The following is a 15023-nucleotide window of genomic DNA, read 5'->3' on the forward strand; positions in this document are numbered from 1 at the left end:
ACCAGTGTGTATCACCCACAAATGGACGGTTTAGTGGAACGGTTCAATCGCACCCTCAAAAATATCATTAAAAAATTCATAAGTGAGGACGCACGTAATTGGGATAAGTGGCGCGAGCCCTTGTTGTTCAGTGCGAGAGGTTCCCCAAGCCTCCACGGGGTTCTCCCCATTTGAATTATTATATGGGCGTAAGCCGCGCGGCATCCTAGACATGCTGCGGGAAAATTGGGAGGAGGGACCTTCACAAAGCAAGAACGAAATTCAATATGTTATGGACCTGTGCGCAAAACTCCAGATGCTCACCCACCTAACTCAGGAGAATTTGCGGCAGGCCCAGGAACGGCAAGCCCGCCTGTACAACAAGGGTACGCACCTTAGGGAGTTCACCCAGGGAGATAAAGTACTCGTACTGTTGCCCACTTCGAGCTCCAAATTGGTCGCCAAGTGGCAAGGTCCCTTTGAGGTCACACGGCGAGTCGGGGACATCGACTACGAGGTGACGCAAACGGACAGAGGTGGGGCACTACAAATTTACCACCTCAATCTGCTGAAACTCTGGAACGAGGAGGTCCCCGTGGCGTTGGTGTCGGTGGTTCCAGAAAAGGCGGAGCTGGGGCCGGAGGTTCAAAAAGGGGCATTGGCATCCCGTACCTCTCCAGTCCCCTGTGGAGACCACCTCTCCCCGACCCAACTCACGGAGGTCGCCCAGTTGCAGACCGAGTTTTCGGATGTGTTCTTGCCCCTGCCTGGTCGCACTAACCTCATAGAGCACCACATAGAGATGCCCCCGGGGGTGGTAGTGCGTAGCCGCCCTTACAGGCTACCCAAACACACAAAAAAGGTGGTTCGGGAAGAACTTGAGACCATGCTCGAAATGGGCATCGTCGAGGAGTCCCACAGTGACTGGAGCAGCCCGGTGGTCTTGGTACCCAAGGCCGATGGGTCGGTCCGGTTCTGTGTGGACTATAGAAAAGTCAACGCGGTGTCTAAATTTGACGCGTACCCAATGCCTCGTATTGATGAGTTGCTCGATCGACTCGGCACGGCTCGCTTTTATTCGACACTGGATTTGACGAAGGGATATTGGCAGATCCCCTTGACGCCACTATCCCGAGAGAAAACGGCCTTTTCCACACTGTTTGGTTTACACCAATTTGTCACACTTCTGTCTGGGCTGTTTGGGGCGCCCGCTACATTTCAGCGGTTGATGGACAGGGTCCTCCGCCCCCACGCCACCTATGCGGCCGCCTATCTCGATGACATCATCATATATAGTAATGACTGGGCAAGGCACCTTGAACACCTAAGGGCCGTCCTTAGGTCGCTGAGGCGAGCGGGTCTCACAGCCAACCCGAAGAAGTGTGCGATTGGGCGGGTGGAAGTACAGTATCTGGGCTTCCACTTGGGCAACGGGCAGGTGCGTCCCCAATTAATAAGACCGCAGCAATTGCGGCCTGCCCGAGGCCCAAGACCAAAAAGGGGGTGAGACAGTTCCTGGGGCTGGCTGGCTATTATCGTAGGTTTATACCTAATTATTCGGATGTCACCAGCCCGCTGACTGATCTCACTAAAAAGGGGGCACCAGATCCGGTCCAGTGGACGGAGCAATGCCAGCGGGCTTTTTCTGAGGTAAAGGCTGCACTGTGTGGGGGGCCACTTTTACACTCCCCTGACTTTTCTCTCCCCTTTATGTTGCAGACCAATGCGTTGGACAGAGGGCTGGGGGCAGTTTTGTCCCAGGAGGTGGAGGGGGAGGACCGCCCCGTCCTGTACATCAGCAGGAAGCTGTCAGTGCATGAGGGGTGCTACAGCACAATAGAAAAAGAGTGTCTGGCCATCAAGTGGGTGGTCCTTGCCCTTCGTTACTACCTACTGGGGCACCCTTTCACCCTCTGTTCGGACCACGCGCCCCTCCAGTGGCTCCACCGCATGAAGGATGCCAACACGCAGATCACCCATTGGTATCTGGCACTCCAACCCTTTAATTTCAAGGTGGTCCACAGGCCGGGGGTGCAGATGGTCGTGGCGGACTTCCTCTCCCGTCAAGGGGGGGGGGGGGGAGTCGGCTGCAGGCCGGACAGCCGCCCGGCCTGAGTCGGGCGGTGGGGGTATGTGGCAGTGGGGGCATGGTCAAGCGCCGGTCTGTGACAGGAGGGCGGAGTCAGGGAAGGTAAGTGGCAGAATCACTACACCTGACATGAATTAACCTGTTCGTGTGTGTCTTCCCAGTGACCACGCCCTATTTAAGGAGAGAGAGCGAGAGCAGAGGGGCTCTCTCCCCAACCAGACGTCTTGAGTGTGTGCGTGCGTGTGTGGCTGAGAGAGTGACATTTGCACTGAAAAGTGAAAATAAAAGAGTTTTGTGAACGCCGTTCTGGCCTGCCGTCCTTCTGTGCTCCACCCACCCATACGAACTGCTACACACCTTTATACTTTGGTTACAAAATTGGAGATCAGGACAAGAGTTAAGCCCCACACACATGCTGTAACACCTGTGCAAAAATTATTTGCCAGTGGTTGAACAGGAGAAGGAAATCCATACCTTCTACAGGGTCAATGACTTTGAGAGAACCAAATGATCATATCAACAATTTGCCCTAGTTGGGAAAGGTTTGTCAAAGAAGAAAAAGTGGACTGTAGCATATTTAAACATTCCATCAGCTATACACCTAGTATGCCAGAAAAGGATCTCATCTCATCTCATTAGCTCTAGCCGCAGGCAAGCTGGAGCCTATCCCAACTGACTATGGGCAAAAGGCGGGGTACACCCTGGACAAGTCTCCAGATCATCATAGGGCTGACACATAGATACAGACAGCCATTCACACTCACATTCAGACCTATGGTCAATTTATGCCGCTTTTCCACTACAAACGCGGCTGAGTTGGGCTGAGCCGTGCCGTGCTGAGTCGGGCTGAGCGGGGCTGTTGGAGTTGCATTTCGACTACAACCGCGCTGAACCGTGCTGGCTGGAAGTGGGTGGACACATTGGGTGGAGTTAGCGAAAGTGGGTGGACGTCAGGTGATGTCGTTAAGCAGCGCAAACAGTGACATCAGTGAGCTTTTAAGCGGTAGTCTCACGACCCGAATAGTAAACAATAAACATGGAGGACATGGAGTCATTAGTGTTGCTGGTCTTGGTTCTGTGGCTTGTTGTCACCGACAACGCCAACAGATACTGGCAAGAGCGTATAGATGAGGCGAGGCGCATAAGGCTTCAGAAATTCTCGTAATTCGTAATTCTTCTCCTTCCGGGTTTACGGTGTTTACAGATCCCAGCGCGCTCGCGGGGCGTGTGTGGGCATGTGAGGACACTCCTCCTCACCAATCAGTGCACAGGGGAGTGTCTGCTCACGCCCCCAGCCTCACTTGGCTCGGTTTGGCTCGCTTCAGCCCCACTCCAAAACGGTGCGAGTTTTAGGGGCTAAGCAGGGCTGAAGCGAGCCGAGTTGTGCTGGTTTTTGGTAGTCGAAACGCGAGCCGTGTCGGGCTGAAGTGAGCTGAAGCGAGCGGAAGTGAGCTGAAAAAGGGTAGTGGAAAAGGGCCATTAGAGTCACCAGTTAACCTAACCTGCATGTCTTTGGACTGTGGGGGAAACCGGAGCACCCGGAGGAAACCCACGCGGACACAGGGAGAACATGCAAACTCCGCACAGAAAGGCCCTCATCGGCCACAGGGCTCGAACCCAGACTTTCTTGCTGTGAGGCGACAGCGCTAACCACTACACCACTGTGCCACCCACCAGAAAAGGATGCCTGTTCTTAATGCACCATAATCATTCTCACTTGAGTCAGATGAAGAAGAGTAGTGTGAAACTTCTGGTCCTGAACCATCAATGTCACATGATCCAGATTTTATCCCATCCTCCTCCTCTGAACCACACCTGACAACACAATGTGAACTGAATGCCCTTGTCAGGGATTTGGAATTACCCAAGGGTAAGGCAGAGCCTCCGGGCTTCAGATTACAACAATGAAAGCTCCTGGTAGGTGATGTTAGTGTTTTCACATTCTGCAACTGTCAAAAGGATCTTGTTCCATTCTCCTCATGGATGGTGATCCATAGAAGCTTGACAAGAGAGGCTCCGTTTCATGAATGCAAGAGACAAGCTGCCAAAAAGCACTGAGTACACACTGAATAAGAACTAAACCTATTCAGTACTTATACATAATTGGTTTTGCCATTTGGTTCATTATACATTTTATTTATATAAGCTATTTGCTGATTTTCTAGTGTTACATAAAGAGAACAGGTGAAATATCATGTAAATCAACCAATCAACACACAAAGAGACCTAGGTTTACAATTTATACTTAAAACGTTAATATCTATACAATGTACACAAGTATAAAATGCAAAATCTTAAATATCTTGGAAGCCGTAGCCAATCAGCTGTTTAAATTGTCATATTTGAATTCAACACCCCAAATTTCATAAGAAACAGCCAATTTAATCTCTGAAGCAGATAACTTCTGAAAAATTGTTCACCAGTGTTATAGGATGCTCAGCTAAAATGATCTCAAATGCTTTAAAATGCAAAAAAAAAAAACCCCTGAAACATGCAGAAACAAACGAGCAACTACTGATAAAACAGACTGAAGAATAGTCAGAATGGTACAGATTCAGCCAATCATCACCTCCAGAAAGATCAAAGATAATCTAAAATTACCTGGAAGTACTGTTACAGTCAGAAGACATTTGATCGAAGCTCAAAGAGAAAAGGTGTAACATTCTGTGGACTGACGAGAGTAAAATTGTTCTTTTCGGGTTTAATCATCATCGACAGTACGTCAGACGACCCCTGGGTCCTGAATTCATGCCACAGTACCCTGTGAAGACAGTGAAGCATGGTGGCACAAAAATCACTGTATGGGGATGTTTTTCATGCTACAGTGTTGGGCCTATTTATCGTATACCAGGGATCATGGATCAGTCCGAATAGATCAAACTAATTGAAGAGATTATGTTGCTGTATCCCAACGAGGAAATGCCCCTAAAATGGGTGTGTCAACATGATAACAACCCCAAACACATGAGTAAGCAAGCAATATCTTGGTTCCAGGCATAAAGGATTGAGGTAATGGAGTAGCCAGCTCAATCCCCTGACCTCAACCCTATTGAAAACTTGTGGGGTGACATTAACAATGCAGTTTCTGGAGCAAAACCTAAAAGTTCACAGGAACTGTGGAATGTAGTCTGTTCATCCTGGGCTGAAATACCTGTTTATTGGTGCCAGAAGTTGGTTGACTCGATGCAATGCAGATGCGCATCAGCAGTTATCAAAAACAATGCTTATGCAACTAAATATTAATTCAGTTTGAGTTTGCAGAGAAAAAATGTAGACACTGCTATTTTTTTTAACAGATTGATATTCCTTTTCTTTGCTGCCTGGAAAAGAATAATGCGGACTTGATAAAATTTGTTAATGCATTGATTTGGAATTGAATGTGTAATGTGTCCAGTACATTTGAAATATGGAAATAAAAGTTATTAAAATTCCTCACTTTATTCACTTTTTTAAATGCACTGCTATTTCTTTGAACACAGCTGTAGCTTGTATACATTGGAACAAATTGTGGTTTCTCCAGGACCGTGGTGCAACATATAACAGAACACAAGACTACAACCCCAATTCCAAAAAAGTTGGGATGCTGTGTAAACTGTAAAATAAAAAACAGAATGTGATAATTTGCAAATCATGGAAACCCTATCTTTCACTGAAAATCGTACAAAGGCAACATGTGTTGAAAATGAGAAATTTTATTGTTTTATGAAAAAATATGTGCTTATTTTGAATTTGATGTCAACAACATTTTACAGAAAAGTTGGGACAGGGGTAACAAAAGACTGAAAAGTTGTGTAATGCTAAAAAAGAACAAATTTAGTTAATTGGTAATAGGTCAGTAACATGATTGGGTATAAAAGGAGCATCCCAGAGAGGTGGAGTCTCTCCGAAGTAAAGACAGGGAGGGGGTTCACCGCTCTGTGAAGGATTGTGAGGGCAAACAGTGCAACAATTTAAGAATAATATTCCTCAATTAAAAACTGCAAAAAAAATTGAGGATCACATCATTTATGGTCCATAATATCATTAAAAGATTCAGAGAATCTGGAGAAATCTCTGTATGCAAGAGACAAGGCTGAAAACTGACACTGGATGCCTGTGTTTTTCAAGCCCTCAGGCGACACTGCATTAATAGCAGACATGTGTCTGTCATGGAAATCACTGTATGGGATCAGGAACACTTCAAAAAACTATTGTCTGTGAAAACAGTTCATTACTGCATCCACAAATGCAAGTTAAAGCCAGGCATAAACAATATCCAGAAACGCTGCCGCCTTCTCTGGGCCCGAGCTCATTTACAATGGACTGATGTGAAGTGGAAAATTGTTCCGAGGTCTGACGAATCACAAGTAGAAATTATTTTTAGAAATCATGGACACCACGTCCTCTAGGCTAAAGAGAAGAGGTACCATCCGGCTTGTTATCAGTGCACAGTTCAAAAGCCAGCATTTATGATGGTATGAGGGTGCATTAGTGCACACGACATGGGTAGTTGTACATCTGGGAAGGCATCATTAATGCTGAATGATATAGACACGTTTCAGAGCAATATGCTGCCATCCAGATAACATCTTTTTCAGGGAAGGCCTTCCTTCTTTCAGCAAGACAAAGCCAAACCGCTTTCTGCACATATTAAAACTGCATGGCTCCATAGTAAAAGAGTCCAGGTGCTGAACTGGCCTGCCTGCAGTCCTGACCTGTCTCCTATTTAAAACATTTGGCACATTATGAAGCACAATATACAACAAAGGAGACCCCAAACTATTGGGCAACTGAAATTGTATATCAGGCAAGAACGGGACAACAATTCTCTTTCAAAACTACAGCAATTGGTCTCCTCAGTTTCCAGACATTTACAGAGTGTTGTTAAAAGTAGAGGTGATGCAACACAGTGGTAAACATGCACCTGTCACAGCCTTTTTTTTTAAACATGCTGCTGACATCAAATTCAAAATGAGAATATATTTTTCAAAAAACAATAAAATGTATCAATTTAAACATTTGATATGTTGTATTTGTACTATTTTCAATGAAATATAGCGTTTCCATGATTTGCAAATTATCACATTCTGTTTTTATTTACAGTTTACACAGCATCACAACTCTTTTGGAATTGGGCTTGTACATAAAATAAATACACATTAGTGTGAGAGGTTTTTTTTCCCTAGTTATAGCTGGGTTCTTGCCCGAACTAGTAATCACATCATTAGTTTTTCTCTGGCTAATCAGACACAAGATACGCCACCACTCCTACCAGAGCAGTTGGGGGGTTAGGTACCTTGCTCAAGGGTACTTGAGCCAGTCCTGCTGATTCAGGGAATCAAACCAGCGCCCTTTTGGTTCCAAAGCTGCTTCTCTAACCATTTGGCCATGGCTAGATACAGTAAGTATAGCACAAAAATACACATAGCAATATATGCAGAACAGTAATATACAGGACAATATGTACACAGAACATGGCCTTTATGCTGTAAACTATTTAGTCGTGTAGCAGCAATAAGCATAGCAGAAGCAATATTGGCAGTAAAATGAGTTCCATGAATAGAAAGTATCTGATGGAGTGGAGCTGTACAGTCATATTGAGTCCTACTGGGTTAGATGTTTGAATAGTCAAGGTGAGCAGTGGGAGTCAGCAGGGTGTTGAGTAATCTCTCCGGGAAGAAACTGTTGCAGAGTCTGCTGGTGGTGTCACAGATGTTCCTTGTATGATTGAAAAAAAAAAAAAAGACTGGCCAAAATGTCTTGACTGAAAGTCATTGGCTTGCTGTTTACAGTAAAACTAACTTCTCTGATAAAAAAAATAAACATTCAATAAATAAAAATGCTAAATCTTTGCAGTGTTGGCAAATGAGCTACACTCACCGGCCACTTTATTAGGTACACCCATACACCTGCTATTTTATACAGTTCTCTAATCAGCCAATTCCTTGACGGCAGCACAATGCATCAAATCATGCAGATATAAATCAAGAGCTTCAGTTAATGTTCACTTCAAAAATCAGAATGGGAAAAATTGTGATCTGAGGGCCCGTTTACACGAGGACGCTGTCGGGTAAAAACGACTAAATATTTTATCGGAAGTGCCTTTCGTCTACACGGGGACGGCGTTTCCGAGGCTGAAAAACGGAAAAAATTGAAAACACCTTCCAGAGTGGATAAGTTAAAAATGGCCCCCGTTGCATATCCGTCTAAACTACCCAGTACGCGAAACTCTGCTCGGATCTGCTCACGTCGGGTACGCGTTTACGTCATACATATGTCATATACTGTACATGCCAGCCCGGGAAGTAAGAAAGTAAGTAAAAAAGTAAGAGCATGTCTGATTACATCGATCCAACGGACCTTCAAGCTGCTCTGGCAGCTTTAATAAACATCCAGGAGTCCTTCGAACATCTATACCGAATCTGCACATATACCATTAATGAACAGAGGCGGGTAGTATAGTACGCGTTTACGTCATACATATGTCATATACTGTACATGCCAGCCCGGGATCTTATATGCTTATATTACAGACTTATATGCTCTTACTTTTTTACTTACTTTCTTACTTACCATAGCCAGAGTAGTCAAAGTTTTCACGGCACAGATGTGCAGATCAGACAAGACGGAAGACGTTGCGCATGCGTGCAGACATAGCGGAGGTCTTTCACAGCACCACCTAGCCGCCTGGCATGCACATCTGTGACAGAGCGCAATGCGTCTGTCACTAAACAGCGGTTCCTCCCGCTGGTCATGTTTCAATGGTCAAGTGCAATGGACTAAACCACAGTTGCAAAGACATTCCAAATACAATCTGTGTTGTATGTTTGCTGTGGGTTTGGTAATGGGGGCTTTACAAGTATGTTTTGTTACGGGTACATTTGTTACAACTTTTAGATATGTAAACCTGAAATGTTTGGTACATGTGTTCATAGTAAAAGACGCGACACAGGTTTAAACAGCGCAAGCATTTATTAGTTTTCACTATAAACAATAGCGTGTAAAGATTCATTAAGTGCGCACGTTTAACATCTGAATCCTTTTCTGCTAGAGTTTATCTAACATCAGCCAGAAATGTTTGTAGCCATTTACCTGCTGTAGTCTTCCGGGTGCGGGACCAAACCAGAATGCAGGTCTGAAAGCGCTTTTCAAGGTTTCTTCCGCGATGCGTGGGAAAGCAGCTCATTAGAGCGGAGAGAAATGGTCTAAAAATCTTACGTAAGTGTTTGTTGTAATATTTAAGGTCTGCACATTGTTGTAGGAGTGTAATGCATGCAGTGAAAATGTTTAGAACTGTTAAAATCTGTCTAGATGTGTTGATTGATTTTAATTGTGTTAAGACTGTGATGTGGGGCGGCACGGTGGTGTAGTGGTTAGCGCTGTTGCCTCACAGCAAGAAGGTCCTGGGTTCGAGCCCCGGGGCCGGCGAGGGCCTTTCTGTGTGGAGTTTGCATGTTCTCCCCGTGTCCGCGTGGGTTTCCTCCGGGTGCTCCGGTTTCCCCCACAGTCCAAAGACATGCAGGTTAGGTTAACTGGTGACTCTAAATTGACCGTAGGTGTGAATGTGAGTGTGAATGGTTGTCTATGTCTATGTGTCAGCCCTGTGATGACCTGGTGACTTGTCCAGGGTGTACCCCGCCTTTCGCCCGTAGTCAGCTGGGATAGGCTCCAGCTTGCCTGCGACCCTGTAGAAGGATAAAGCGGCTAGAGATAATGTGATGTGATGTGATGTGACTGTGATGTAGTCTTAATATGCGCTGCACTGTTCATTCAGGGGATGGCCTCGGCAGGGAGAGGACGCATGACCTTGAGCTCTGTGTGAGTAATGCCAGAGTAGCCTAGCTTGCGTGGGCATTTTGTCCCAGAATTTTTTTTTTTGGTTGGTTTTGTCATCAGTGTTTTTTTTGTTTGTTTGTCCTGTTTGTGTTAACTGCCGGCTTAAGAATAAAAAGAAAACTATTTTTGTACAAGAATTTTCCTTGTTTTGCTCATCATTCTGACTGACTACTCCATCCGCTCGGCACACTCTATTACAACATCCAATTGAATTCCACACATTTATGCGTGGGCGGCACGGTGGTGTAGTGGTTAGCGCTGTCGCCTCACAGCAAGAAGGTCCTGGGTTCGAGCCCCGGGCCCGGCGAGGGCCTTTCTGTGCGGAGTTTGCATGTTCTCCCCGTGTCCGCGTGGGTTTCCTCCGGGTGCTCCGGTTTCCCCCACAGTCCAAAGACATGCAGGTTAGGTTAACTGGTGACTCTAAATTGACCGTAGGTGTGAATGTGAGTGTGAATGGTTGCCTGTGTCTATGTGTCAGCCCTGTGATGACCTGGCGACTTGTCCAGGGTGTACCCCGCCTTTCGCCCATAGTCAGCTGGGATAGGCTCCAGCTTGCCTGCGACCCTGTAGAAGGATAAAGCGGCTAGAGATAATGAGATGAGATGAGACATTTATGCATCACCGTATACACGCAGATTTGTTATGGGATTGTTTAAGTTAATGTTGACGTTTGGGAAAACACCCCCCCCTTGTGGTGCCAGTGGCACGGTCCGCCCGGAGCTACGGGCAGAGTTATAATACATAGGCACGATACACATGCTCCCGTTGCAATTGTCTTTATTTACATTTACATATACACACAAACATGGTGTCAGAAGTACCTAGAACCTATACTGGATAGTTACACAGATACTTACACAGAGTATATCAGACGAAAATAGTGATCGGAGCAGAAGTTGAAGACGTGTTGAAGAGTCACTGTTAGCAGCGGGCTAAGCTAACAACTACTCACCATGGCGTCTGGGATACCACCACCGGGAGAGATGAAGATGACAGGAGACCTTGCAAGCAACTGGGATGACTTCAGAGCTGAATTTGAAGACTACATGCTTGCTGCCGGATTGAAAGAGAAAGAGAAGGAGGTACAAGCAGCAACCTTGCGGAGACTGATGGGCAGCGAGTGTCGACACATATACAAACATAATTTGGGACTTACAGCCGAACAAGGAAAGGATGTGGATGCCATTCTCAATGCTCTTGAAACTTATTTCAAGCCTGCTAAAAACGTCATATTTGAGAGATATGTTTTTGGCAACTGTAAGCAAGACGAAGGGGAGCCCATCGATGCGTTCGTGACAAGGCTGAGGGAAAAGACGGGCTCCTGTGAGTACGGACAGCTTAGGGATGAATTAATAAGAGACAGAGTGGTCCTAGGTGTGTGCGATGAGAGTGTGCGCCGCCACCTGCTAAGAGAGAGAGACCTCACCCTGACCTCAGCAATAGAGATATGTCGGGCGGCAGAGATGACTGATTTGAGAATGAAGGCAATGACACAGGAGAGACCAGTGGAGGCAGTCAATGCAACAGATGGCCGTCGGCCATGAGTCCAAACCAGGCAGGAACGCTCTGATAGGCCTCAACAGCAAGTAATGCGTGCAAATGACAATACTGCTTGCAGATTTTGTGGAGGTGCACACAAGCGGGGATCAAAGTTCTGCCCAGTATATGGAAAAAACTGTCGCAATTGTGGAACAGCAAATCACTTTGCAAAAGTGTGCATGAGGAAAGAACAAAACACTCGACGGCTCAATGTGGCAGACACTGAAGATGCAGAGGATGATGAGGCTCACATATACATGGTGAAGAGCTCAGGTGCAGTTCAAGGATGTGGAAAAAAATGGTTTGCCAATATCAAGATGAACGGAGTGTTTCAAAGATGCCAGCTGGACACGGGCGCGACATGCAATGTGATGAGCTTAGCAGACATGAGGAGGCTGGCGCCCGGGACGAAACTACTGCCCAGCCAAACCAGGTTGGTTCTGTACTCTGGCCAATCAATTCGCTCTTATGGCATTTTCAAAACGGAGAGTGTAGTGAAAGGGAAAGCCCATGAGCTGACATTCGAGATAGTAAAGAGCAGGCAAAGGCCGCTGCTGTCGGGTGACACCTGCGAGCGACTCGGGTTGGTGCAGTTCACCATCCCAGAGGAGCTCCTAGTGGTAGGGCATAGCAGCCCAGTGCCACTAACCAGACAGCACTTCGTGCAGACTTACAACGACGTGTTCAATGGCCCAGTTGAATCACTCCCAGGGGAGGTTCATTTTGAGCTAGACAAAAATGTACCTCCGGTGCAGGCTTCCCCACGCAACGTGCCAGTGGCGCTAAAGGATGCGTTCAAGGAACAGTTGGACAAGTATGAAAGAGAGGGTCACCTGGTCTCTGTGTCAGATCCAACAGAGTGGATTAGCAACATGGTAATTGTCAGACAGCCAGAGAAGCTGAGGATATGCATAGACCCCAAGGCACTAAATGCTGCGTTGAAGAGGTCGCATTATATAATGCCGACACTCAAGGATGTGCTACACAAACTGCCCAAGGCTCGCATTTTCACCCTTGTAGATGCACGTGACGCTTTTTTGCAGTGTAGACTGGATGAAGAAAGCAGCTACACAACCACTTTCTGGACACCCTGGGGCAGGAAACGCTGGTTAAAACTGCCATTTGGAGTGTCAGTGGCCCCAGAAATATACCAGCTAAAGCAGCACGAGCTACTATCGGGGCTCAGCGGGGTGGAGCCAATCGCAGACGACATACTCATCGTCGGCTGTGGAGAGTCGGATGAAGAGGCCATACAGGACCATGATGCAAAGCTAATAGCACTCATGGAGAGGTGCAGGGAGGTCAAGCTGCGGCTGAGTCTAAAGAAATTGCAGTTCAGAGTCAGAGAAGTCAGGTTCCATGGGCACATTCTATCGGCAGACGGGCTCAGAGCGGATCCAGAGAAAATCAGGGCAGTTCAGCAGATGCCACACCCCACAGATGCCAAGGGGGTCCAGCGATTCATAGGCTTCGTTACATACCTGGCGAGGTTCATGCCACGGCTCTCTGAGATATGCGAGCCCCTACGGAGGCTGTTGGACAAAGACGTCCCATGGCATTGGCTACCCAAGCACGATGCTGCAGTTGAGGAGATCAAGCACCTCATCACCACAGCTCCAATCCTCAAGTACTATGACATGGCCAAGCCAGTGACCATACAGAGTGATGCGAGCCAAAAGGGCCTTGGCTGCTGTCTGTTCCAGGAAGGCCTGCCAGTGGGGTATGCGTCAAGAGCACTGACTCAAGCGGAACAAAATTACACACAAATCGAAAAGGAGTGCCTGAGTATCGTCTTTGCATGCCAGCGCTTCCATTATTACCTGTATGGCCGTGGGGAGATCACGGCAGAAACCGATCATAAGCCACTCATTGCCATCTTCAGTAAGCCCCTCCTTACTGCGCCCAAGCGGCTCCAGAGCATGCTGCTCTCACTCCAGAACTACAACCTCAGGGTTGTGTACAAGCCAGGGCCAGATATGCATATTAGTGACACATTAAGCAGAGCCACGGCCTCACCACAGGGGACAGACACAGAGTACAATAGACACACGGTCTGCAGCCTGCAGAGGGTGCAGGATGATGCACAACATATCAACCAGGCAGGCTATTTGAATGTCACCAACCGGCGCCTGACTCAGATCAGACAACACACTGCTGCGGACGAAACCCTGCAATTGTTGACAGCGGCAGTGCTACAGGGATGGCCAGAGCTGAGGGAGGACACGCCACTGACCATCAGAGAATACTGGACGTTCAGGGACGAGATCAGCGTGCAGGATGGAGTACTTTTCCGGAGCCAGCGGGTGATCATCCCAAAATCATTGCGTGCAGAAATGTTGACGCGCATACAAGCCAGCCATGTGGGTGGAGATGCCTGTTACAGGCAGGCAAAGGAGACACTGTATTGGCCCAACATGCAAGGTGAGATCAAAGACCATGTCAGCCAGTGCTCAGCATGTAATGAATATGCACACGAGCAACAGAAAGAGACGATGATGTCGCATGCACTTCCAACATGGCCATGGCAGATCCTCAGCATGGACTTATTCAAACAAGCAGGCAAAGACTTCTTGCTCATGGTTGACCACTACTCAGACTTCTGGGAGATTGAACTGCTCCCAGACCTCTCATCTGAAACCACAGTGCGGAGATGCAAGGCACAGTTTGCTCGACACGGACAGCCTGATCGAGTGATAACAGACTGCGGTCCTCAGTTTGATTGTGAGACATTTAGGAGGTTTGCAAGAGAATGGGACTTTGACCATGTCAAGTCTTCACCAAGGCACCCGAAATCTAATGGCAAAGCCGAGTCAGCTGTGAAGATTGTAAAAAACTTGTGCAAGAAGGCAGCTAGTGCGGGTGGTGACCTATGGTTGGCCATCTTTCAGTGGAGGAACACACCAACAGAGGGCATGCATAGTAGTCCAGCACAGAGACTGATGTCTCGAAGACTAAGAACCCCACTACCTGTCACTGACACACTTCTTGGGCCAAGGGTGGTCACTGGAGTTCCAGAGCAGCTGAGGACAAAACACCAGACAGCCAAGTTCTGGTACGACAGGGCGGCCAGGGACCTTCCTGAGCTGTGTATTGGCGAGGACATAAGGATGAAGCCCCTGCCTGGAGACAGGACCGGTAAATGGAGGCGGGGAGTTTGCCTGCAACTAGTCGGTCCCAGGTCATACCTCATGGACGTCGAGGGGACCCTTTACCGGCGCAACCGTGTGGACCTGCGGCCAGCAGAAAGAGTAGTGACCAGCCCTGCTCCTGGGCAACAGCATATGCAGCACAGCAGCCCATCCGTTAACCGACAACCTGACATGACGGATCACAACACTGGTGGTGTCACGGGGGTCCAGGAAGTCACTCCCGTCAGGCCACTCCGGTGAAGTGCCCTGAACCAGCCCTCGGGTGATTTCTGCACACAGCGAGACTGACCTGCACCAGCCGCTGAACCATCCACCTCCTGTGCCAGAGCACAGGACATCCAGTGGCAGACTGGTCAGAACGCCAAGCAGACTGAACTTGTGAACCTGTTTTGTTTACCATTAGTAGTTTGCCTCTATTAATGTTTATTTTTTATTTATTTATTTATTTTTTT

The 15023-nt window shown here is 47.4% G+C and overlaps 1 protein-coding gene across 1 annotated transcript; it reads left to right on the forward strand.

Moving 5' to 3' along the window:
• The first annotated feature begins 11601 nt into the window (after positions 1 to 11601).
• LOC132884630 (uncharacterized protein K02A2.6-like) lies at positions 11602 to 14811 on the forward strand. Its single transcript, XM_060918471.1, has one exon. The coding sequence runs from the start codon at positions 11602 to 11604 to the stop codon at positions 14809 to 14811; it is 3210 nt and encodes a 1069-aa protein (XP_060774454.1).
• Positions 14812 to 15023: the final 212 nt, after the last annotated feature.

The sequence above is a fragment of the Neoarius graeffei genome, chromosome 4 (genome assembly GCF_027579695.1).
Source record: "Neoarius graeffei isolate fNeoGra1 chromosome 4, fNeoGra1.pri, whole genome shotgun sequence".
Classification (NCBI taxonomy): domain Eukaryota; kingdom Metazoa; phylum Chordata; class Actinopteri; order Siluriformes; family Ariidae; genus Neoarius; species Neoarius graeffei.

What these genes read in the sequence shown, in the direction of transcription:
- LOC132884630 (XM_060918471.1), top strand. Translation starts at nt 11,602, where the DNA reads ATGAGGAAAGAACAAAACACTCGACGGCTCAATGTGGCAGACACTGAA.